Source organism: Cervus canadensis, chromosome 22 (assembly GCF_019320065.1).
Source record: "Cervus canadensis isolate Bull #8, Minnesota chromosome 22, ASM1932006v1, whole genome shotgun sequence".
Lineage (NCBI taxonomy): Eukaryota > Metazoa > Chordata > Mammalia > Artiodactyla > Cervidae > Cervus > Cervus canadensis.
The window spans coordinates 34,689,714-34,715,167 of NC_057407.1; the positions used below are offsets into that span (position 1 = coordinate 34,689,714).

The 25,454-nt window shown below is 36.1% G+C and overlaps 1 protein-coding gene across 1 annotated transcript in view; it reads left to right on the plus strand.

Annotated features, from left to right (window-relative positions):
* The window catches only part of LOC122424623 (contactin-6-like), a 314,935-nt gene extending 290,600 nt beyond the window's left edge, over nucleotides 1-24,335 (plus strand). The window contains 8 exon segments of the mRNA XM_043442644.1: nucleotides 2,238-2,308; nucleotides 8,792-9,026; nucleotides 9,137-9,252; nucleotides 11,081-11,267; nucleotides 22,160-22,272; nucleotides 23,037-23,205; nucleotides 24,054-24,121; nucleotides 24,123-24,335. Of these exon segments, the coding sequence (XP_043298579.1) occupies nucleotides 2,238-2,308; nucleotides 8,792-9,026; nucleotides 9,137-9,252; nucleotides 11,081-11,267; nucleotides 22,160-22,272; nucleotides 23,037-23,205; nucleotides 24,054-24,121; nucleotides 24,123-24,161 (998 nt within the window). The 3' untranslated portion in view covers nucleotides 24,162-24,335.
* Nucleotides 24,336-25,454: the final 1,119 nt, after the last annotated feature.

Sequence of the window (25,454 nt, forward strand, 5' to 3'; positions counted from 1 at the left end):
CTTGGTTTAACACACACAAACTACTTCAAAAAAAAGTGTGCACAACTGTCAGATGTCAATAAATCATTTTTTAAACTAAAGGTAATGTTAGTCATTTTATTATAGACTGGGCCTGGAAAATAATATATTTTGATAGTGATATCATAAATTAAATCATTCTAGAAAATTTAGAGCTAAAAGGTGAGTCTTTAATAGAAGAAAAGGAAGGCCAGGATACAGCTGATGATCTTGGACTAAGTCAGTATTAGAAACCAGACAGCCACACTTAAGCTCCAGCATTCACCATAACAGTAGTCCATAACCTAAATGAGAAAGGGCCTGACATAGTGAAATGTCTAAACATAGAAATTCCCAAGCCCTATCACAGAACAACCTTTTATGAATCTACACATGTGCCTCATGACTCTGGATACTAGCTTCAGTTTAGATGGTTTAAAGCTGATTTGTATTATGGTAGCTCTGGGCAGTGTTGATGCTGACTCTAAAGGTTTACAATGAAGTTTTTAATGTCACTTTCTGTTAATCACTGATACTCTCATTTCAGTAGCATAATGAAACTTGGTATTTATAATGATTTTCCTGAATCTCCAAATCATACTGAAGTGTGATTTTTTTTTTTTTTTGAGGGATGGTATCATCCAAAATAATTCCTCTCAATATGGTTTTAGTATTAGTATGGTTCATTTGAAAACTGAATAAAAGAAGGAACTGCTATTACTCAGAATACTGAAAACTTTGAAAGAGTCAAAGCATAATTTAAAATAATTTTCTTATACATCTGAACTATTTGATTGTCCTAAAGTATGTCACTGTAAAGCTATCATGTACTAAAAATCCTTGCAACTATAGAATCTATTCTGATTCACACTGCACTTGGCCAAAGGCATTGGAAGACTTAGAAAATAGAGTATGGGTACAGGGCAATCATTTGAATAAATTCTGAAGATCAAAATAGACAAAGTTAGAGTTAATGTGATTATGAAAGTTAGGTAATGTTTGGTGTTACTATTAAAAAAAACAAGGAGATTATTATATCCGTATATCATTTGTGGAGTTAAATATGTATGAAATGGGAATAAGTAAAATAAGTAGTTTAGATTCATCTGAATGGTACCCATGGTAGGAGAAAAATTTTAAATGAGCAATCAAACATTGCATATTTTAAATTAAAATGATTGAATAAAAATAATTGCATATAATTCAACCTTTAAAAAGTATCCATTATCACAGATTTAGCATACATTTGTTATTATTTCAGGAAAAGTGCTTTTTAACACTTCAACATATATAAAGTAAAACTTCGTTCTGAGTACACACTACACTACTCCACTCATGCTCACTGCTGCTGCTGCTAAGTCGCTCAGTCGTGTCGGACTCTGTGCGACCCCATAGACGGCGCCCACCAGGCTCCACTGTCCCTGCGATTCTCCAGGCCAGAGTACTGGAGTGGGCTGCCATTGCCTTCTCCGATTCATGCTCACAGTTGTCATCAATTCTACAACTTACCTTGAAATGTTTACGTTTCATTATACTAGTCCTTACAAAGATATAGTTAGTTGAAGGACATATATTTTCCTAATTTGTAAACATGATCAGTTTCTGGAATGTTCTACCACTGAGTCTTAGGGTGCTGAAGTTAAACCCAGGTAATTCTCTTAATCACATCCTTGATCAGAGAACATCTTCTTACATTGATTGTGAAAAATTAGAGGAAAGGTCCTGTTCTGTAGTGAGAAATTTGAGATTCAAATATGAAATTATAAACCAAGAGTATTTTAATTGATATATTTTAAGGATTCATTTTTAAACATTAAAATATCCTGATGACTAACAAAAAGAAAACAATTTTAGTTTGTTTATTGGAAAAAAATTAATTAATAGACTGCCTCAGTAACTTGTTTACAGCACAACTGTATAATTAGGCACTAAATCAGCAGTGTTGCTGTTACCATCTGAATGGAACATCATTTTGCCAATTAGTAGATGATGCATAATAATGTCAAACACATGATGTTACTCGATTTTGAAGCCAGGGTGCTCATGTATCAAACACAACTGTGTCCTCTCTCTTAGAAATTTGGATATGTGTAAACATAATTTATGTTCATTAAAAATGCAAAACTCTCTCATAATGTGCCTGTGTGAGATTTTTTAAGGTGAAATCCAACAATAAAATTCTTCACTTTGAAAAAATACTTTAATAATTGCCATCCTATATTTCTCTTGGTTGCTTTTAGTCCCTGCCGTGGCACCAACAAACATCAATGGAGGAGGAGGAAGTCGGTCTGAACTCATCATTACTTGGGAGGTAATTTCCTATCCAACTCAGTTATTTTGAGGGAAGAAGATTTAGCTGGCCAAGAAGAATATTGAAAAACAAAGAAGATTTATTTGATCACTATTGAATATATAAAAATACATGGTATGAGAGACTCCTGATGATGCATAATTTAGAGGAGGTATTGGAAGTTTTTTGTATTTTTCCCCCAAGTAAGAGAGTGTGACTAACTCAACAAAATTCTTTCCCAAATAAGAAATATAGCCCAATGTCTGTTGATGGTGGGTCAGTAGCATTTCTGTTACTAGTTGATGAACTAGAAATTATTTTATTTATTACCTCTAAAATATTCATGAGTTAAGACTCAGTAAAACGCAGGTAAACATAATTCTTTCCCTATCATTGCTCTTTAAATCCTTCCAATTTGTTCTTCCCTGCATGTAGATGAAAGCTTAGGTAGATGGCATAGCTTTTGTAATCATCACTATTAAGTATTAAAAGGTAGGTTGATTTTTGTACTTCAAAATTTTTTCAATCTGTTTTATTATCATAAAATTTGGACTTTCAACCAATCTAAAGTTTCTATTTTCCAGATGCTCAGGTCTGCCTTAGGCAAGGAATTCTATAACTGTGAAAGAGAATGCATAGTCAGTTCTCCACCTTTCCTTCATTCTGCTATTCAATTTCTCCTTTCCCAAGCTAGTTCCTCCAGAGTTATAGTGAATTAGGATTGGGAGAAGAGGTAACGGACAGAAATGGTTCTGATTGATGGTCATTTGAAATTTGACTTTGGTATACTCTAATTGACATTTCAGAGAGCAGTTGTTGGTTTTGCCTTGTTTTTTGGTGGTGGTGGTGGTGGGGAAAGTCTAGGAGGTGCCCCAGTGGGAACTTCTAGTTGTCATCTCTTGGTGCAGGCTGTTGGAAGGTCTCCTCAGATACTGGAGTCTGGTGGTCCATGGCCAGATTTTCAGTTATAGGTCGTCTCTCTCCTCTAGATGTTGTTTGTGGGTAGAGTCCCTTTTAATGGTGCTCACGGACAGCTTCCTACATGGGTTTCATGTCTGCCCTCAGCAAACATACAGCTTTGTTCCATGTTCTGTGGAGGTGCAATGGGTCCCCATCTGGCCTGTCTTTACTCTGCCACAGTACACTGTCCAGGTCTCTCTCCCCTTTGGAAGTTTCTCAGACATCTGTCAGTTAAAAGAACCCACATCCCCCAAATTCCAGACAAATCCTCCAAATCCCCCATATTCCATGAGTCTTTTTTTTTTTTTTTCCTGAAGCTTTGTCACTTGGTTAGGCAAGGGGTAAGAAGTATCCCCTTTACTTCTCCTGGGTGGGGGTGGGGATATACGGCTTTCTCTACAGTTGTCTCAAAAGAAATATCTCCCTACTAGTCTCTCCCTTAAATCAGCACTCCCTTTCTGTGCATTTCTCTTGGGTCATTCCCTTGTGGCTCAGCTGGTAAAGAATCCGCCTGCAATGCAGGAGACCTGGGTTTGAGCCTTGGGTTTGGAAGATCCCCTGGAGAAGAGAATGGCTACTCACTCCAGTATTCTGGCCTGGAGAATTCCATGGACTGTATAGTCCATGGGGTCGCAAAGAGTCGGACACAACTGAGTGAATTTCACTTTCACTTTTCACAGGCTAAGTTGTGCCAAGGAGTCCTATATATAGTTTGTACTCTTCAGAATGCATGGCATTTCATACCTTTATTATCAGCTTTGAGCCTCAGATATAATTGATAAAAGAGCCTTGCCATGTCATTGCCCCATGTACATGCTTTTGACACAGTGATGATAATTTTCATAGCCATAACATCTACTTCTTTGGACGTTTTAATATTACACCTAAGAACAAGATGGCCATGGGTGTTTTAATTAAAAATTGTGATGTTTAATACATTAGAGGGGCTCATTGAAAGATCGGGTGTGATTCATCCCTCGGGAGATATTTTACAATATCTGAGGACATGTATGGTTGTTTACAACTGAGGGGAGGGGTGTATCTGACGTGAGAATGCTGGTGAACATCCTACAATGCACAGGATAGTACCCACCACCCCCCTCCCCCATGACAAGAACATACCTGCCCCCAGGTGTCAAGAGTGCTGAGGTTGAGAAATACCATTGTAGAACAGTAGTAATACATTGCATCTGTAAATGATTTTGCAGTATATAAAACATTCTATATACATAGTTCATTTTATTCCTCACAAAATTCCACTACAGAAAGAGTAGTATTATTAAGCTCTCTTCATATGAGAGAATATGGAGACACATAGATGTTTTCTAAAAGTTGTGACAGAGCCAGGAGCCAGGTGTGGCTGCTGGGAGAGAGATGGGCTCCTAAGAGGCCTGACACAGAGGTTAACTCACTTGTCGAGAACTTACAGGATTTTAGATGTTTTGCTGGGCATTTCATGTCATTTACTCCATGACAATGCTAGGTGGTCATGATGCCACATCCAGAAAACAGACTTAGAAATGTGAGATTGATGGACAGAGAAGCATCTGACCACAGGACTTTCATTCCATTCTCTTTTACTTTGTCCTGAGTTAGAATTCCAATGGTCCCTATGCAAAGTCAGGGTTCAGGGAAGGTGGGAGTTCTGTATTTGCTTTGAGTATTAAGTTAAAATTATTCCTGTCTACCAAACAAGTTTCCCACAAAAACACCAACTCTCGAGTGGTCTAAAGGGATTGTTTTTTATGGAATGGTGAGTAGGTTAAATAGGTTTCAACATTCTTTGAAAGTCATCTGAGTATTTCATCACTTGCCTGACTTCACCTATTTTTTTCCTCCATGGTCAGAAATTACTAAAGGTAGGTAAATTGTGGTTTTTACTCAGTCTATACATGGGGAGAATGGGAAATTCTATGTATACTATTCTTAAATAGAGATGATATAAGTTAACAACAACAAAAACTCTTTCCATGATTTATAGTGTTCTTTTCCTTAAGCTGGGTTCCACAGACCTTCACCTACAGGTCAAATCTGGCCTCCTGCCTGCTTTCCTAAACACATTCACCACTACCAGTCCTATTTTCTTATGTGTTCTATATTGCTGCTTTTGTGTTGCTGCAAGAGACCCTAGGTTCCCCAATATTTGAGAATCTATCACTACAAAAATTTTTTTCTGACCTAAATTTTTAAAAAATTAAATTAAAATCAATCCCTTTGTATATTTTTCTTGGGATATCAAATATGCAGATACTAACAGAAACTGTTATAAATGGATGCAAATTCCCATTTATCATTCACATTTAGCATCATGCATATGCAGTTACTGAACCAAATTCTTCTGGTGCTTGAACTTCTTTAAGGAATCAGGTATGTCTACTTAGGAGGAGATGAACACATTAGTTTGAGCCACCAGGAATGTAGTAATGCTTTTAATTCACTGAACGTGTAATTAATGAGTAATCACACTGTCCCAAGCAGTCAGGGTACAAAAATAAATTTTTAAGAAAAGGTCTGAATGCTCAGAACCCAACAGGACAGTCTTAACTCAGTCTAAGAGGAGGTCAGTAAAGGCACCATCATAGCACATCTGAACAATGTTTTGAAAAAGAACTTGGGAGTACAAAGAGACCACTGAAGGCCAAAGTCATTCATTGTGGATGAAGAAGTACCCCCTTGAACTTTTAGCACTAATCCAGGTCCAATCACTGTTCTAAATTCAGTTTGACTCCATCATTGTGGTTTATAATTACACTGTAGTATAATAGACCTACGTTTTCTTCTATGCCAAAATTAAGTGTATTTTGTGTATATTTCTATTTTGGTTTGTTTTGTTTACACTACCTAGACATGATATCTAATCATGGAATAACTGCTAACTCCTTTTCTAAGGTATTTTTACTCATATCTTCATATCTTATCTTCATTTATACTTCAAAGTACTTCCAAGTTTGAGATGCTTATGGTAAATATCTCACATAAAATGTGACTATAAAACACTGTACAATAAAAGATAAACGCCTTAACTGGCAGTTGGTACACTTTTTTCTAGAAGGCCAGTGAAACTATTCAGTCTTACAGGATGTATGGTCTTTTTTCACAACTGTTCAACCCTGCCATTGTCATTCAAAAGCCATATATCATTATAAACACACAGGTGTGACTGTGTTTCCAAAACACTTTATTTTCAAAACCAGGCTACAGGTCAGGTTTGGTTCAAAGGCCATAGCTTGTTGACTGTTGGTCTATACTAAAAATTTATTTCCTACAGTCACAGTGGTGAAAAATTATATTATTAGCCTTTATCAGCTTTAATAGATTTCATTACCAGTGGAATGCCTGAATTTCTGTATTCTGTTGAATACTTTCTTTGTTTAAAGGAGAAAATTCTCTTTCTGGCCACCTTAAATAACTGTATATTTCTCCATCATTGGATCAACCAATATGAAAAGGATGAAAGGAAGAACCTAAAGAAGTCTCTTTTCCCTTCTAAATTGAACATGTTGGATGCAGATCTTTCTTGAGGGAATGCCATGTGAAACATTAATTGTACTTAACTAACAAAAGCAGAAGTCCTCCATTTCTCAGATGAACTAAACATGTTGACTGAATCTGAGATTAGAGAAGCATCCAAAACAAATCAAATGCTCTAGCAAGTGTCTTAAACGCTTATAAATCTCTTCCATACCACTCAAAGTTAACTGTTTTAATTTTGATCATCTCTGTGAAAGAGAAGTGTTAACACAAGGAAGCATTTTCTTTTCTAAGATTTCAGGACTGTGTATTTCTTCCACTTTTCACTGTCTGTATTTGTTGGATTGGTCTACATGGTAAGAAGTAGAGACCAGCTCAGGTCATCTCAACTAATGGGGATTTATTTTAAAGATCAAATTGCCAACATCCGTTGGATCACTAAAAAAGCAAGAGAATTCCAGAAAAACATCTACTTCTGCTTTACTGACTATACCAAAGCCTTTGACTCTGTGAATCACAATAAACTGTGGAAAATTCTTAAAGAGATGTGAATACCATACCACCTTACCTGCCTCCTGAGAAATCTGTATGCAGGTCAAGAAGCAATAGTTAGAACTGGACATGGAACAACAGATTGGTTCCAAATTGGGAAAGGAGTACATCAAAGCTGTATATTGTCACCCTGCTTATTTAACTTATAGAGGCAGAGTACATCATGCAAAATGCCAGGCTGGATGAAGCACAATCTCAAATAAATATTGCTCAGATGATACCACAGTAAAGGCAGAAAGCAAGAGCCTCTTGATGAGCCCTGAATATTCACTGGAGGGAACTGATTCTGAAGCTGAAGCTCCAATACTCTGGCCACCTGATGTGAAGAACTGACTCATTGGAAAAGACTATGATGCTAGGAAAGATTGAAGGCAGGAGGAGAAGGGGATGACAGAGGATGAGATGGGTGGATGGCATCACTGACTCGATAGACATGAGTTTGAGCAAGCTCTGGGAGTTGGTGATGGACAGGCAAGCCTGGTGTGCTGCAGTCCATGGGGTCACAAAGAGTTGGACACGACTGAGTGACTGAACTGAACTGAACTGATTTTAAAGGTACTTGAGAAATACTGAGAATAGAAAAAAGTCTCAGTAGCTAGGCAGACAGATTAAATGAAGAACTGGTACATTGTCCATCACTGTTCTGAGAACTGTAGCCCTATCCTGCTGTCAGCTACTCTGATAATCCAGCCCCAGCTCCAACAGTCCCTCCTGCTTGTCCTTCAGTTCTTCCCATTTACTTTACATCCAGGTTTCTACTTGACTAACAGCTAAATTCTGTCTCTTCTCTGTATAATTTACAGCTTCAATTTTCTCTTAGCTTCCACTGCCTCAGTGTCCCTGCTACTGTATGTTTTCTACTTATTGCCTGCTCTAAGTATATTTATTATTGCCCCAAAACACCTATGTAACATATTCAAATTCAATAATGGAGAGGAATTAAAGCATTCAGAGATTCTGATGGATAAAGAAGATGTGGCAAGTATATGTGTTTATGTATGTGTATATATATATATATATATATATATATATATAATGAAATAATACTCAACCATAAAAGGAAAAAAATAATGCCTATTGCAGCAACATGATGCAACTAGAGATTATCATACTAAGTGAAGTATTTCAAAAGGGGAAATGCAAATATCATGATATCACTTATATGTGGAATCTAAAATATGGCACAAATACACGTATCTACAAAACAGAAACAGACTCAGACATAGAGATCAGACTTGTGGTTGCCAAGAGGTAGTGGCAGGGAAGGAAGGCGATATAAGCATGTAAAACCTGTTTTACATTTCCATTTAAAATTTTCATTTATTTATCTGAGTACCTTTAATTGGGCTCATTTTTCTAATTGGCATTCCCAATAGAAATTTTATTTTTTTAATAACTTCATTAAGCAGTGTAAATACCCATCTTATCTCTGTAAGGGATATGCCAAATAATCAATCAGTATTATAATAGCTATACAAAATATTTTTGTAAATACTCAGTGACTGATCACTTCTGCCCAAGTCAATTCCAGAAGAACTACAGAATGGAGAGGACTTTGGATACATCGTCATGCTGCGGCCAGTAGGTTCAACAACCTGGACCAGGGAAAGAGTGCCATCTGTAGAGACATCAAGGTTTATTTATAGAAATGAAAACATCATCCCTCTCTCTCCCTTTGAAGTCAAAGTGGGTGTATATAATAAGGAAGGAGAAGGACCCCTGAGTACTGCGTCCATTATCTACTCTGGGGAAGATGGTAAGTTGTAGTCAATACTGGAATGGTCCTCCTTGAGACCGTATGTATATTTTGCATTTGTTTTCTATGAACCATTCTGCTTAATGGTTGTGTCTTTCTCTGGATGGCAGAACCTCAACTAGCCCCAAGGGGAACTTCTGTTCAAAGCTTTTCTGCTTCAGAAATGGAGGTTTCATGGAATGCTATTGCCTGGAATAGAAACACTGGAAGAGTTCTGGGCTACGAGGTAATCCACAGTAATTTCACTTTGCACTCTGAATATGCCAGCTAGCAATTGCTCTGCTCAACAGCCCTATACTACCAACCTAGTCCTGTAAGTTGCGCTATTCTGTGCTCAGCTGTGTCTGACTCTGTGTGACCCCATGGACTGTAGCCCACCAGGTTCATCTGTCCATGGGATTTCCCAGGCAAGAATACTGGAGTGAGTTGCTATTTATTCCGCCAAGAGATCTTCCTGACCCAGGGAAAGAACTTGTGTCTCCTGCGTCTCTTGCATTGCAGGTGGATTCTTTACCACTGAGCCAACCCAGGAAGCCCTTAATATAAGATAGTGCGTGTCTAAAGCTACAGAGGGGAATTAATGAAGAGGATCTTTCCAGGTGATCCTAAGCAAGTAAATTAACAAATGGTAGCATTTTAAAAGTCATCAGGTGATTATCTTATTTAATTATCCAAGCTGCAGTCATGTTTGTTTCTTGGGGAGAAGTAAGCATTTAATCTTTAGTGATGTTAAACAATAGACGAATCTTACGGGGAAACCTAATCTTAAACTGGAGCATTACTTGAAAAAAGTTAGTCATCTTGGAAAAGGCAGTTATGTGACAAGATAAAGCTTACATTCTCCTAATCTGCCATTATAGTCTACATAGAGTGAAACAAATCATTTCAAACTTACAGTCTTTCATTCTCACGAAGTTAATTGACGGGACTTATTAATCAATTACTCTTCTTTGACTTGCAAATCTAGTGATTCAAAAATGAGTAACAAGGTTTACTTTATTTTGGTGTTAGAATGAAAGTAGGATTTTGCCTTTATTCTTTTTTCTCCTTTTATCCGAGCCCTGTTGTCCAAACAGAAAGTTTTACTTTCTGTAGGTGCCTCTGCCACTCCAGTCCTAGAAGGCCATACCTCTTAAGTGAACCCTATTTATTTCTCAAAGATCACCTCTACTCTCTCCTGCTCTTTGAACTCTTCTCCAATTATTTTCTGGTTTTATGTGTCTTCAAATTCTTATAGCATTTATTTCCATATGATTTTCGGCAGATGCATCCTCTGCTTTCTTTTCACATATGTGCTCTAACGTCTTAACTAGATTATAAGTGGTGCAAAGGCATGCCTTATGCTTTATTCTTTCTTGTCTTTTCCAATTTGCTTAAAACAGTGCTAATGTATAGGAAGGGATCAGTATATGCTGAATTAATAATTCATCTGTGATTCAAAGAACTCCGGAAGAAATGTCAATAGCAAAACATCATAATGTGAGTCTTTCACTGAAAGTATGACTCTTATTTTGTTCTGACTTACTACTGTACACCTGAGGCTTCAGCTCTGACGGCTCAGTAAAGAATGATGACAGTAAAGAATCTTCCTGCAAAGCTGAAGACTCGGGTTCAATCCCTGGGTTGGGAATATCCCCTGGAGAAGAGAATGGCTACTCATTCCAGTATTCTTGCCTGGAGAATCCCATGGACAGAGGAGCCTGGAGGGCTAAAGTCCATGGGGTTGCAAAGAGTCAGACATGACTGGGCGACTAACACTTCCACTTTTCACTTTTTTTGGAGGGGGTAAAGCTGTTACCCTTTAGATATTTCATGAAATATTTTATTGTGATAATCTAAAAAAAACCCTAGCTTTTCTCATTTCCATTGTGATTTCATTTTTTTTAAATTTCTTCCATATAAATTTTGGACTTTGATTATTTTGTTGTCATTGTATAACCATTTTAATAAGAAAATATCCTCTCATTTGCGCTCCTGACTTCTTCCCATACACTATTGTGGTTGGCAGTTATTAGGAAACAATAAATTGCTTGTTCTTTGTTTTTAATGAGCAGGTTTTATACTGGACAGATGATTCCAAAGAATCCATGATAGGCAAAATCAGGGTCAGTGGAAACGTCACAACCAAAAACATCACAGGCCTGAAAGCTAACACTGTCTACTTTGCTTCTGTGAGAGCTTATAACACTGCTGGGACAGGGCCCTCAAGCCCTCCAGTCAACGTTACCACTAAGAAGTCCCGTAAGTATACATCACACTGTAGGGACCACAATTCACCTACAATAAGAAGTATTTTATTGCTCAATTTCCATTTCATTCATCTCCCCTCATCATTTTACTGATTGCTTTATTTGATCAGTGGATTTGGCCTATAAACCTGGATAGTTGTTGAAACTTTCTGATAACAACCAAAATGAACTGTTCTGATCTTTTCTGGAATTGCAAAAGAGAAAATATTTTGAGTATATAGATGAAAGACAGAGAATACAATGTCTCTGATGCCCTCTTCCAACTTGGGTTCAAAATCTGACCTCCCACTCTGGCGATATTAAGTGGTTAATTTAATCTTTTAGTTTCAATATCCTCATCTGTAAAATGAAGACAAAGTATTATTGATTTTCTCACTGGGCCTTGTTTGAGATTGGAAGAGATAATTAATAGAAAGTGTCCAGCACATACTTTAGTAAATGCTTATTAAGTAGGTTTTTTTGTTTGTTTTTGTTTGTCTTATCATTTGAGTATTGATGTGATTCCTTCACTGTCAAGTTACCTAGATCTTTCCTCCTATGATATTTTTTCACTGCAAATTACTGGAAAGCCTCTGAAATCCCAGAATTAACTCTTCTGCTTCTTTTTATCTCCCTTAAAAATAAACTAAATATCTTTCACAAAGATAGGACCTACTGAATAAAGGATTAATAGTTGACCATTGCTGCATTTGTCCTATGAATGAGTCTGGTGCTGCACAAACATTCCATAATATGAGTCAAAGTAGTAAACAGGAAATTGTTTGATCAGATACAGCTTAGTAAGAACTGCAATTTATTCTTTTTATAAGTGAATAACACTTATGTATTTCTTATATATTGTAGATGAACATAAATTATTTGTGTAAACAGGTTTTTTGAAACACACTCTTTGGTCTCTAAATTCCAATGAAAAAGAGTAACAAATATAGTTGCTGAATTTGGAGAATGACTGAGATATGAATGCATTGCTACTAACAAACAGGAAAAAATAGAACAAGCCTTTAAATACTGTATTCTTTGTGTCCTGTGTATTGGGAATGAATAGGTGGTTTAAAAAGCCTGAAAATCAAAGTTCTTTTCCATATAAATACAACTGGCCATGTCCAAAATGAACTTGGGAATCATTTCAGTTAACAGGTCTTCAATCATAAGATGTATTATCCACTTGTGTCCATAACAACAGCCAGTAGCTAGAGACTTGTGTTCTAATTCTAGGTACTTCACTGACTCATGACCTGGTACCGGATAAAACATTTCATTTTTCTGCTTTAATTTTCTAAACTGTTAAATGAAAACGTCCTCTGCCCTCATTGTTTTCTCAAATTACCAGTAAGGCACAAATGAGGTTTTGATTATAGGAGCACACTGGAAAATCCAAAGCGCTGTGAAACTGCTAAGCAGGAAACAAACAGATGAACAAAACCCTCCACTATCGGTCCATTTTAGTGGGAGAGTTTGTGCGGATCAACAACTCTTAAACCAGTTCTCCTTCAATCCCCTACTTTGATGTAGACTAAGTCATATGTAATTTTCTAGAAGAGACTAGCTAAAGATGTGGTTCAATTTGTCTTCCTGATTTACTCTATGTTGACTGGGTTGGTGAAGTCATTGCCGTCTACCTGTATGAACTGTTTGCTTCTATGGTCCTTATGGAGTCTAGCCTCTTTCAGTCAATCTGAAAATCTGACGGAAATCTCCAATTAATCAGAGGTTTTAAATTTGCCCAGACATTTCTTATAGCTAACTGAGAGATCCCCAAATCACAAAAACTCTTGTGTATAATTCAGCTTCTATCTCAGGCAAGATCAAGGGTAATTAGAAATGTGGAAATGTAGTATCAAAAAAACCTCTCTTATCTGACAGAGCTGTGACTAACTGACAGACACTCTAGTGTAGTTGGTGACACAATACTCAAGCCAACCATCTCATATAACTTCAACTCCATTGACCAATTTAATGTGGGCTGAGACCCAAACAATAAACTAATTATCAAAAATATATAGATATACACATGGTATACACATAAGATCATGTACATACATCTATATACACATACATATACAATTGTCCTTTAGTATCCAAGGGGGATTGGTTCCAGGAGCATCTACAGATGCTCACATGCCTTGCATAAAATATCATAGAATTTGCATATTACCTACATATTAACACATCCTCTGTATGTTTAAAATCACCTCTAGATTACTTATATATACATAAAACAATGTAAATGTTACATAGATAGTTGCAAATATTAATACAATGTACATGCTATGTAAATTATTATTAATAACACACAGCAAATTAAAATTTTGCTTTTTAAAACTTTCTGGAATTTTTTTCAAATATTTTCAATCTTAAATTGAATATGCTAATATTGAACCCAGAGATACACAGATACAGAGAGCCACCTATATAAATACACACACACGCACACACATATCAGTCAGTTCAGTCACTCAGTCATGTCCAACTCTTTGCGACCCCATGGAATGCAGCACACCAGGCTTCCCTGTCCATCACCAACTGCCGAAGTTTACCCAAACTCATGTCCATTGAGTCAGTGATGCCATCCACCCATCTCATCCTCTGTCATCCCCTTCTCCTCCTGCCTTCAATCTTCCCCAGCATCAGGGGCTTTTCAAGTGAGTCAGTTCTTCGCATCAGGTGGCCAAAGTATTGGAGTTTCAGCTTCAGCATCAGTCATTCCAAAGAATATTCAGGACTGTTCTCCTTTAGGATGGACTGGTTAGATCTCCTTGCAGTCCAAGGGACTCTCAAGAGTCTTCTCCAACACCACAGTTCAAAAGCATCAATTCTTCGGCACTCAGCTCTCTTTATAGTCCAACTCCCACATCCATACATGACTACTGGAAAAAACCATAGCCTTGACTAGATGGACCTTTGTTGGCAAAGTCATGTCTCTGCTTTTTAATATGCTGTCTAGGTTGGTCATAATTTTTCTTCCAAGGAGTAAGCATCTTTTAATTTTGTGGCTGCAGTCACCATCTGCAGTGATTTTGGAGCCCCCCCTCCCCCGCGAAATAAAGTCTGTCACTGTTTCCACTGTTTCCCCATCTATTTGCCATGAAGTGGTGGGACCAGATACCATGATCTTAGTTTTCTGAATGTTAAGCTTTAAGCCAACTTTTTCACTCTCCTCTTTCACTTTTATCAAGAGGCTCTTTAGTTCTTCTTTGCTTTCTGCCATAAATGTGGTATCATCTGCATATCTGAGGTTTATTAATATTTCTCCCAGCAATCTTGACTCAACCTTGTGCTTCATCCAGCCCAGCGTTTCTCATGATGTACTCTTCATATAAGTCAAATAAGCAGGGTGACAATATACAGCCTTGACGTACTCTTTTCCCTATTTGGAACCAGTCTGTTGTTCCATGTCCAGTTTTAACCGTTACTTCCTGACCTGCATACAGATTACACCCATATGTAAGCCTAAAAATAAAAGGTTTTTCTTTACCTTTAATATGCTAGTTTGATTGCTCATGCATCCTAAATCAACCACGTGATAGTTTATGCTAACCTACTCTATGTGTTTAAGCAGAAAACTTGTTTTAGACACAGTAGCAAGAGATGCGTTCAGTTGACCCACTTGGTCCTACAAATGGGCTTGACTGAAATTTCGATTAAATGCCAAGAACTTTATCTGTGGTTTGCCTGAGTGTTCACATGAGATCAGCCTCATCAAAGAGTGGGAGACATATCCTTTGAAAACAATTTCATTAACAAGGAGTACTTTTATCCAAGTGCTATAGTGCTAGAATATATCTGATGAGAGAAGAATGAGATGAGAGTCAGAAAGTATAAACTGAGGTCTAGCATCCCTCTTCTTTTCCATTAAAAAAAGAAAATGAATAAACCCCCTTGTAATTCCCAATTTCTTTCATGAGTATCTTCTTTCAATATTTCTTAAATTTTGCTTACACCAGCCTGTTTGCATTAACTCTTTTATCAAAATATCCAACAAGGACTTGAGAATAAGGTTCTATAAAACTCCATTTTGTATTTGAATACCAATCAAATCTCTAATTTATTCTTTCAGCATTCTTTATCACTGTCATTGGAAAATCAAACAGCAACTACTTTAGTTTTCTATTGTTGCTATTCAAATTACCACAACCTAGTATTCTCCTTTTGGAAGCTCTAGAATAGCACTTGTTTCCTTGAATTTTCTGGCTTTTGGAGACAGCACATACCACTTGGCTTGTGGCCCTTTCCTCTATCTTCAATGCCAACAGTATGATATCTTCAAGTCTCCCTCTGACTTGGACCTTCTACTTCTGCCTTTCACATTTCCTCTGATCCTGGCTCTTTCCTTCATAAGCATCATTTTGATCACACTGAACCCACCCAGAGAACCCAGGGTTATTGCTCCATGTCAAGATCCTCAACATAATTATATGTGCAGCATCTCCTTTTCCATATAAAGTAACATATACACAGGTTTGAGGAATTAGAACCTGGATAAGTTTGGGAGGCCCTGATTCTGCCAATCACAGTTACAAAATACTGAGCACGTTTAAGTCCTAACCCTAGTATTAATATTCAGTATACTTATCTTAATTATTAAAGCACATTAAGAAGTATATTATTTTAATTCCTAGATACAAAAGAAAAAAAGATGCTTAGGAAGATTCTGTTGTGGCATTTGTTGGACTGGCATACAATGAATACAGACTCTTTGAATCTCTGGATCCCATGGACGTTGTGCTAATTTGTAGTGTTCATCTTTAGCCATCTAAATAGTGTCTTTCTCTCTCTCTCCAGACCCTCTAATCTTCAGTCCAAACCTCAAACTGCCTTGAGATTTTTTCCACCTGAAACAGCATCACATCCTCTTTTAATTTCAAAATTCCACCGTCTCCTCTATTTCAGAGAACAAAGACTAGAGAAAGGTGTACAAGATCTTTCACAGTCTGTTCAGTCTGTCCCCAAATTACTTTCCATTCCCATTCCTCATCTAGCAGCACCAGACTTACTGATCTTCTAACATTTAACATTTGCTTATCTGATTTTATGCATTCTCTCAGTTTGTAGTGACCCCATCATGCCTATAAACAGACAAATATCTTTTCTACTGATCTATAAATGTCCTCTTTAATATGTTTGCACTTTTTTCTGAGTGATTTCATAACCTTTGCCCATTGTGAGATACTTTTGGAAAGAACTAGAAAAGGACTTCAGAGTGAAATAACTGAACGTGAGTCTCAGCTCAACCATGAACTGTGTGAGAAGTCGATTCACTTAATGACTCAGAATCGCTTTTCTCAACTGAAAAACAGAGATGATTGTGCTTTCCTCTAGAGTTTTCTTTAAGAACTAAAGGATATAAGGTACAGCGAGGTGACCCAGAGGCAGCCATACAGTGAGAGCTCAATGTGTGGTAACATATATTATTATATTTCTTCTTGAGAGGTGATTTTACTTCCTTTGCATTTTTTAAAGTAGGAAAGCTCATCTACTTTCTAGTTTCTTTCTTTTCATAAATTTGTTGCAGAAATTTTCTTCAAGAGTTATGGAAGTACATGCACAGCCAATATGAGAAATGGCTTTCATGAAACACCAAGGATAGCTCTGATTCTAAATGCTATCCCCGGGTCTGACTTTGATTTTCCATGCCCTACAGATGACACCAAAATTAACTCTGAATAGTAGTAATCTACATGCATCACACGTTCATACTGCCACTGCCTAGATTTTCCATCTAATATTTGGTCATCCACCGTAAATTGTGAGAAAGCAGAGCTCACATTCACCAAAATCTTTGCCTGTTCTGATTGGATAAACAGAAAACAGCCTTTTTATTTTTGTTTTTGGAAATACGATGAATCAGTTTTTCACTCAAGAAAGTAGTGCCTCCCATGAGCCATGAACAGGGTTAGGTGACTAATGGAGATTAAAACAGGAAGGATATATGCCTTCAGGCAATTTCTCTTTAGTGCGGAGGCAAATTAAAACAAGAAAAAGTGAAATAAAATAATCATAAATTATGAAAAGTTACTATGAAGAAATTAAGAGGCTGAGATATACATAACATAAAAAATAAAGAGACCTAGTGTACAAAGAGACCTCCAAATACATATACAAGTATATACAAAGTTTCTGAAGTCTTTGTTATTATTGTTGCTGGTGATGATGATAGACTTTTAAATAAAAGTCTTTTTTATTTAAATATGGGATTTTAAAAATAAATATCAGTGGTTTGATATTAACTATTGTAGCTTACTGAAAATGATGTCTTTCCAAAAGACAGCTGAGGACCACTGCAAGTATATTGTGATTCACACAGACATCACTTAAATGAAATTTAGATTTACCACTAAAGGGAGAAAAATATTTACATCAATTCCAAGAGGAAAGGGGAGAGGAAAAGCACTGCTTATATAGACAGAAGTATTCAGACCCAGTAACAGAAAGTGTTTGCAAATTTTGCTTCAATTTGGCCCCTGACGTTGACTGACTAGCACTCTGTACAGAATTTTTCTTGTTGTAAATAATGCAATCAATCCATATTTAGACATAAAGGAAGCATTAAGCTTTTATTTCATCTTGCACTTATGTTCTTTCTCTCTCTCCCAAATGTCAACCCCATGCTGTTACTTAGAAGTGTAACATAAGAAGTTGTTTTTGAATTGAGTTCACAGTGTGAACTACAGTTGAATATAAATGCCATCTACAGAAAAATTGATCACAGGGAAGCCATTAGAGCTGCAGAGGGCTAGTTTAATGTTGCTCTGTCATTTGATTAATAGAAAATAATTTAGTCTTTGGAAATTGCCTGCAAAATTCTGTCAAAAGACTGGAAAAATGCTTGCTGTTGAGTTTACCATTGACCAACTAGGTATAAACATACATGGCATGTGTTTTATATTATCCATGTGATAGTATCTTGTTTTTTCAAGGTGATAGAAATTTCGATTTTGTCATTTTAGGTAAATACAACAGTCCAGTTTAGGTAAATACAACAAACTCATGAAATCAAAATTGTTAAAGGCCTTCTGAAGCACCTTTTAGAAATAACAAACTTTTTTCCCAACTCAATACTAGACAAAAGGTAGAGACATTGAAGTCATACTCATGGACAAAATAAGAAAAGCTCTGGACTATGAGAATTTTCCAGATAATTAGCTAAGACTTCACCATTTTTTCTGCCTTTCAAAAAGTACATAAAAAACTGAAGGAAGAACAAAATTATGAAGGGAAAATCTTGAAAATACCCCTAATTATATCTAAGAAATGAATCATTTGCAAACTTTGTAATTGTGTTATCAGGAACAATCCACATTGAACACCACTGAAAAACTATGTCATAATACCACAGTGAAGAATGGATACTTACAGGAAAGAGAGTTAACAATTACTGAGCAATTTATTATGTACCACTAAGCAAGGGAGGAACATTTCTCATTTTATTTCATGGAAGCTAAAACTCTTATAAACTAGAATATGTTAGTCTCATTCCAATATTGGAAAAACCAGGCCTCTCGGAAGAGATTGTATACAGCTTCAGGTTTCTCTACTTCCAAGTCCAATTCTTTACACCTCCCAGATAGGATGAAGGGTATAGCATTCCCAATAACCTACACAATGAGCCATTCATTCCATGAATTCATTCCTGATATAATGTTTCTCATTTTATGTTCATGAAATGCCTTACTTCTATATGGTAGATGAGGAAACAAATGCAAATATCCCAATCTCAGAGACACAATCAGTCCTATATACTTAATAGAAGTAATTTCTTCTTTCTCTCAATCTGAAGCATCATCAATGGATTCATAGTATAAAAGGAGTACTTTTTTATCTAAACATGCAAACAAATAGAAAAGGCACAGCAATAGATAATACCTTCAGAATCTGTTACTGCCAGTGATATCAAAGACGTGCGTTTTCATTTTTGCTGTATTGATTATAAGAAGTTGTTATGTTAGTACTTTGTTTTAAAGACCAGAGATAAAAGAAATGTGCCAAAGAATATACTAGATATTAAAATTGCGGTATCTGGTGAGAATTTTTATATTACCTCTTTCATAACTGAGAAAGATTAGAAAGGGCACTTTGAATTAAGTTGAGGGAAAACAGTTAAAAACTATAATCATTGTCATTAGTTCAGTTCAGTTCAGTTGCTCAGTCATGTCCGACTCTTTGCTACCCCAAGGACTGCAGCATGCCAGGCTTCCCTGTCCATTACCAACTCCCAGAGCTTACTCAAACTCATGTCCATTGAGCTGATGATGCCATCCAACCATCTCATCCTCTGTTGTCCCCTTCTCCTCCTGCCCTCAATCTTTTCCAGCATCAGGGTCTTTGCAAATGAGTCAGCTCTTGAACATCAGGTGGCCAAAATACTGGTTTCAGCTTCAACATCAGTCCTTCCAATGAATATTCAGGACTGATTTCCTTTAGGATGGACTGGTTGGATCTCCTTGCAGTACAAGAGACTCTCAAGAGTCTTCTCCAACACCACAGTTCAAAAGCATCAATTCTTCGGTGCTCAGCTTTCTTTATAGTCCAACTATCATATCCATACATGACTACTGGAAACACCATATCCTTGACTAGATGGATCTTTGTTGGCAAATTAATGTCTCTGCTTTTTAATATGCTATCTAGGTTGGTCATAACTTTTCTTCTAAGGAGTAAGCATCTTTTTATTTCATGGCTGCAGTCACCATCTACAATGATTTTGGAGCCCAGAAAAATAAAGTCTGCCACTGTTTTCACTGTTTCTCCATCTATTTGCCATGAAGTGATGGGACTGGATGCCATGATCTTTGTTTTCTGATTGTTGAGCTTTAAGCCAACTTTTTCACTCCCTTCTTTAACCTTCTCAAGAGTCTCTTTAGTTCCTCTTCACTGAATTCTTACTACATGCAAAACTCTCAGGCTTTTAAATATTATTTGGTTTATATTGTCAAGAAATGTACTAGGACATGGTTTATTCACCTAGCATGTTCATTTTATAAATTCATATGGGTTTCTATAGGTTTGACCATGTCAATTAGCCTCAATTGTAGGATAGCAAAATGAATAGATTTGCCATACTGTGTCACCTATGGGTCTGCTCACAGTCCAGTGTGTAATCTACATGATATGAGAAAATCACATTGGACCCTGAGTGATTTTTCTTTAGCTATATATTACACAGCCAGTTATTCAACATATATGATATATATGCCTCTGCCTACATGCCAAGCACTATGCTGGAGGCTGTAATGCATTCTCGGTAAATTTAAAGAAACACAAAGCATGAATAACTATAATTCAGTGGGATAAGTTCATAATAAAATATATGAACTAAGCCCCATGGGAGCAAGGGTGAAACGTTTATCTCTCTACTATGTGCCAGTTGAGGTATAAGTGATTAGGTGTATGACATCCCATGGGCTTAGAGAAGGCAAGTAGATATATCATAAAGCAATGTTGGGTGACACCCTGTAATTTTCTCCAGAAGCACATAAGACACTAAATAGCCATTGAGTTAAAACTCCAAAAGAAATAATTTCCATCAATGTTATAATGAGTTAAATATTATGCTCATTCAGCCTCACATATTCAAATAAGATGCCAAAAGCATCTTTCTGGGTTTTATCTTTGCCTCTGCTACCCAGCTGAATTATTTTTAATCTCTTCAGTTTTTTAAATCTCAAAAATAATCATGTGGACTCAAATCTTTGAGAAGTAGTATGTTGTCATGCAGGAGAAAAAAAAAAAAAGCTAGATTAAAAGTCAAGAAACCAGGATGCTGACTTGGCTAAAGCACTCATTATCTATATGGTTTTGAAGAAGCAGACTTTCAACCTGGACTCTAGTTTTCTTGTATGTAAAATCTTCCAGTTGGATGAGATCCATTACTTTAGAAGGCTAATTCTAAATATGTCTTCTTGAACTTCACACCTTCCTTCTCCCAAAAAACATTAATCTCAGGGAACTAAAACCACAGTTCGGATTCAGGGTAGACACCTTTTGGGATGATCACCCGGTTTGTAATCGCTTTCCCTCTTCATGGTTCCTACTAGTTCTATCTGTGCTGAGAGTCATATGTCTTTCTCACTGTCTAGTCACAATGGATTAGGGTAAAATAGAATATGGCCAAATTAAGCCAATCATTAGCTTTTACCTGTAGATTCTAGCTTGAACTATCTCTCAACAAAGGAGATTTCAAATCTCAGATGAGGTAGGCAGTCTTGATTTCTGCTGCATATACTGAACAAAGAGGTGGTCCATGGCAAGATGAGCATGCAGCAAATACTACTGTGAGAGGTAAAGAGAGGAACTTCTTGGCTTTCAGACATTTTTTGTTCCCCTGAGGTTCTGTTGCATTCTGCCATAAATCCCAAGAGAGTCCCCTATATCCTTCACAATCTATTGCTAATATTTTGTTTAAAACAACTTGAGTTGGTTGTGTTATTTATAGTCAATGAGTCCTAATTAATACAAGATTAAAAGTAAAGGACCACTAGGAATGTACACCTCTGTATTGATATATGTAAAAAGTCTGCAAACTGAGTTTGTCTGAGAGTCTCATTGATTGATGGGCAAATTAAACATTAGATAAAGGAGCCCTCCATCTATTTACATATAATAAAGTAAACAAACTCAACAGAAGTGATTACTAAATTAATACTGAAAATGCAGCATACCATTATTAATTCAAGTTTGTCACAAAAACATTTCCAAATGACCTGAATTTGAATGAATTTGCTTCCTCTGATTAGAATTAATATGATATTTGAAATGACACTGGAAACATTTTACCTCCTTTTATGCTAATTATCCAGGACTTATTTTTCCTTTTCATGTTGTTGGGTCATACAGTAACCATGAGCTAATAAATATTCATTTGGATCTTTGATTATCTTTTTAAAGCTCCAAGCCAACCACCAGCTAATATTGCCTGGAAGTTGACAAACTCTAAGTTATGCCTAAACTGGGAGCATGTAAAAACTATGGAAAATGAGTCTGAAGTGTTAGGCTACAAGGTGAGTATTCTGTTTTTCCTTTAAACAGATCACTTAGCTTCCTAAGTAATGATAAATGTTAGAACCAAATAAGAAACAAATTTTATGCATGTGTGGAAATATAGGAATCTTTGTTTTAATGTTTTGAAAATATTTAGCATTACCGCTTTTAAGTTCTTCATGGTAAATTTTATACTGTGAGGTCAGTAATGTGTCATGAAGCATTAACAAATAAATCTTTACAGTATGCAACAATTTCTTCTTCAAGTGACTAATCTGTATTAAAAAATATGATTGTGTATTTAAATATTAAAAATGTGAGATGAGAATGAGATCAAAAAGTATATTTAAATAGAATTTCTAGAACTTAGGCTACAGAAGGATATCATCTATCAGCAACATAAAAGAAATCCAACAAAGAAATCCAATCCAAGCATCAAATATCAAGACAAACCATTTCCATCAGTGGTAAAGAACATCATCTGCTGACAAATGCATATAGTATCCAGACACTTGAAATGGGTCCAAACTAATCAGTAACTTTCCACAGCAAGCTCCAGAGATAATGGCCTCAAGCTATAATTAATAGAGATAAATCTATATTGATTTTAGAAGCATTGGCCAAAAGGAAATATTTTTTCTTAACAACCAAATTTAAAGAAAAAGTGTAGGCCTCATCCAAGGACTACAGCATGTATACGGCTCACAGTGCTAGTGTTCTGTAAGAGTTTCTGCACCTTCGAGAAGCTACATGTCCATTTAACATGATTCACCATTTTATTCAGATTCTGTACCGGCAAAACAGACAGAGTAAAACTCATATTTTGGAAACAAACAACACATCTGCTGAGCTTCTGGTTCCCTTTGAAGAGGACTACTTGATTGAAATAAGAACAGTTAGTGATGGTGGGGATGGAAGCAGCAGTGAGGAAATTAGGATTCCAAAAATGTCAAGTAAGTTGAATCACCATTGCTGTTGTGGATTTTGAATAAAGACAGCTGCCAGCATGAAATCTGGGCTCTATGAATCTTTCCAATTTTTGTTTAAATATTGGCTGAAAAAAAAGGTCTATTTTTTCCCATATTTCAATTGTGAGCAAGAGGTGATGAGTCAATTTTCTTTAATCCCTCAAATTTACAACATGCTTACATATGACAAGCAGTTTTATGTTTCCTCATTTAAAACTCAAAAAAAAAAAAACAAAAACCTTTACAACCGTCATGGTATGTATATGCTTTATCCTGTTGGCACAAAAACTGCAAAGTTTTTCCCAGGGTACCTGCAAGCTTCTCAGAGCAGGGAGAACAAGTGTGAAGTACACATAGGTACATCTCCATTGCCATTTTCATGGCAGACATCACTAATCTATTATGGCATTCATACTGAGCTGAGTCAGTGCTTTCAAATCCTCTCAACATGATGTCCTAAGCAGGTACAGTCAGATTTAGTATATAATAATAATTTATTAATTCTGCTTTAGAAGAATCACTCACTTATCTATCTGAAGCTGTGACTGAGTATAACTAATCAGCCACTACATGGTGGCCAATCCTATTCTGCCCTTTAGTCAGACTTGGCCAATTTTAGGCATTTTTCTTTTTTCTTTTTATATTTAAAACAGATATCCTAAATCAGAGGGTTAAAAACACTTCCTAAAATTAAACACAATGTAAGTGAAACAAGTATAATAAATGTGGTACTAAAAGAGAAATAACAGTATGTGTTTGGTTCATGAAGAATTAATCTAACAAATGATTTTACTTTTTCTCAATATATTTTGTTTCATTTTTATGTTTTGCAGGTTTGAGTTCCAGAGGAATTTCAGTCTTAGAACCTAGCATCCATTTCCTGTCAGTTGTATTCACAATTTTTTGTTGTTTTGCTATTCAGCCACTTATATGATGAATAAAACCAGAAATCTTTCAGTTTTTTAAAAAGCAAATTATTCTGTAAAAAAGTTCTCCAGCCCCCGTGACAAGATAACATTCAAAAGCAGACTTGTTTGGAAAGAAAAAATGTATATTATTAAAATCTTGTAAATATCTATGGTACATTAAATAAAGAAATTTTAAACACTTTGGAATTTTAGTGTTAACACATGATTACACATATTCAGAAGGTGCCAAATTAATGCATGGAGTTGTCACTGCTATAGCTTTTAAGTGACTTCTATGGAGAGTATATATAAATCTTTTGAAGGTGATGGTCAATATGAAAGAAATTGCATTTTCCATAGCTAAGATGTCCATATTTTATATGCTCCAAGCAATTTAGTTCAGTAACTTAAAATCTGACCCTAGTTTTGGAAATAAAATATAATTGTTTGTTTATACTAGAGATTCTTTAAAAATGTCAACTATTGTAAAGCATGATGTGCTTTTATCTCTGAATCAACTTGGGACAGAAATACTTGCACCCAGTAGCATAACTATATACTTGATGTTATTCTCAACTCACTTTTGTATCAGGTTCAGTAATAAAAATGGCAGAAAAAGTGCTTTCTGGCAAGAAAGATAAAAGTAGGGGAAAAGTAGCCAACAAAAATAATCTAATGGCTCCAGAAAGCAATTTCTCATAGCAAAGTTTAATTTTAAAATCAATTCTGAATTATCCCAAGGAAGAGGGTGCATGAACAGTTCTCAGGTAATTATTACAAATTGTTGGCAATGTGTGTGGCCTTATTTTTATATGATAAATAAATCCAGAAACAGAATTACTTAAAGTTGTTGACATTTTGGTCAATTTTTTTTTTGCCAATGTTCTCTGAAACTACAAATATAATTTTATACTGTCCAAGCTTTAGAAAGATTCCTGTGGGTTGACTCTTCTCTTGGAGGTACCTGGTTAAAGTCAGTGGTCTCAATTCCTGGGATTGTACAGTCTGGAGACAGCAGTATAGGAGGAGGAAAGGTTAATGAGAACACCTCTGCCTTTCTAAGCAGTCATCTATTTCCTTCACAAACAGCCTTGAGGGGTTTGTCCTGCTGTCAGCCTGATCTAGCTATCAGTCAATTAGGTTTGGTGTCCTGGGGAGCTGAGGAATGGACACACTATTTTTTGCCTTCTTAACATGGTACAACATCTCAATTACATTGAAAATATACAGATTCTCCTCACAACTTTCAAATCACACAATCCCCAAAGTTGGATTTTGTCATTTTCATTTCCAAAATATTTTAGAACTGTTTAAAAATACCCGATC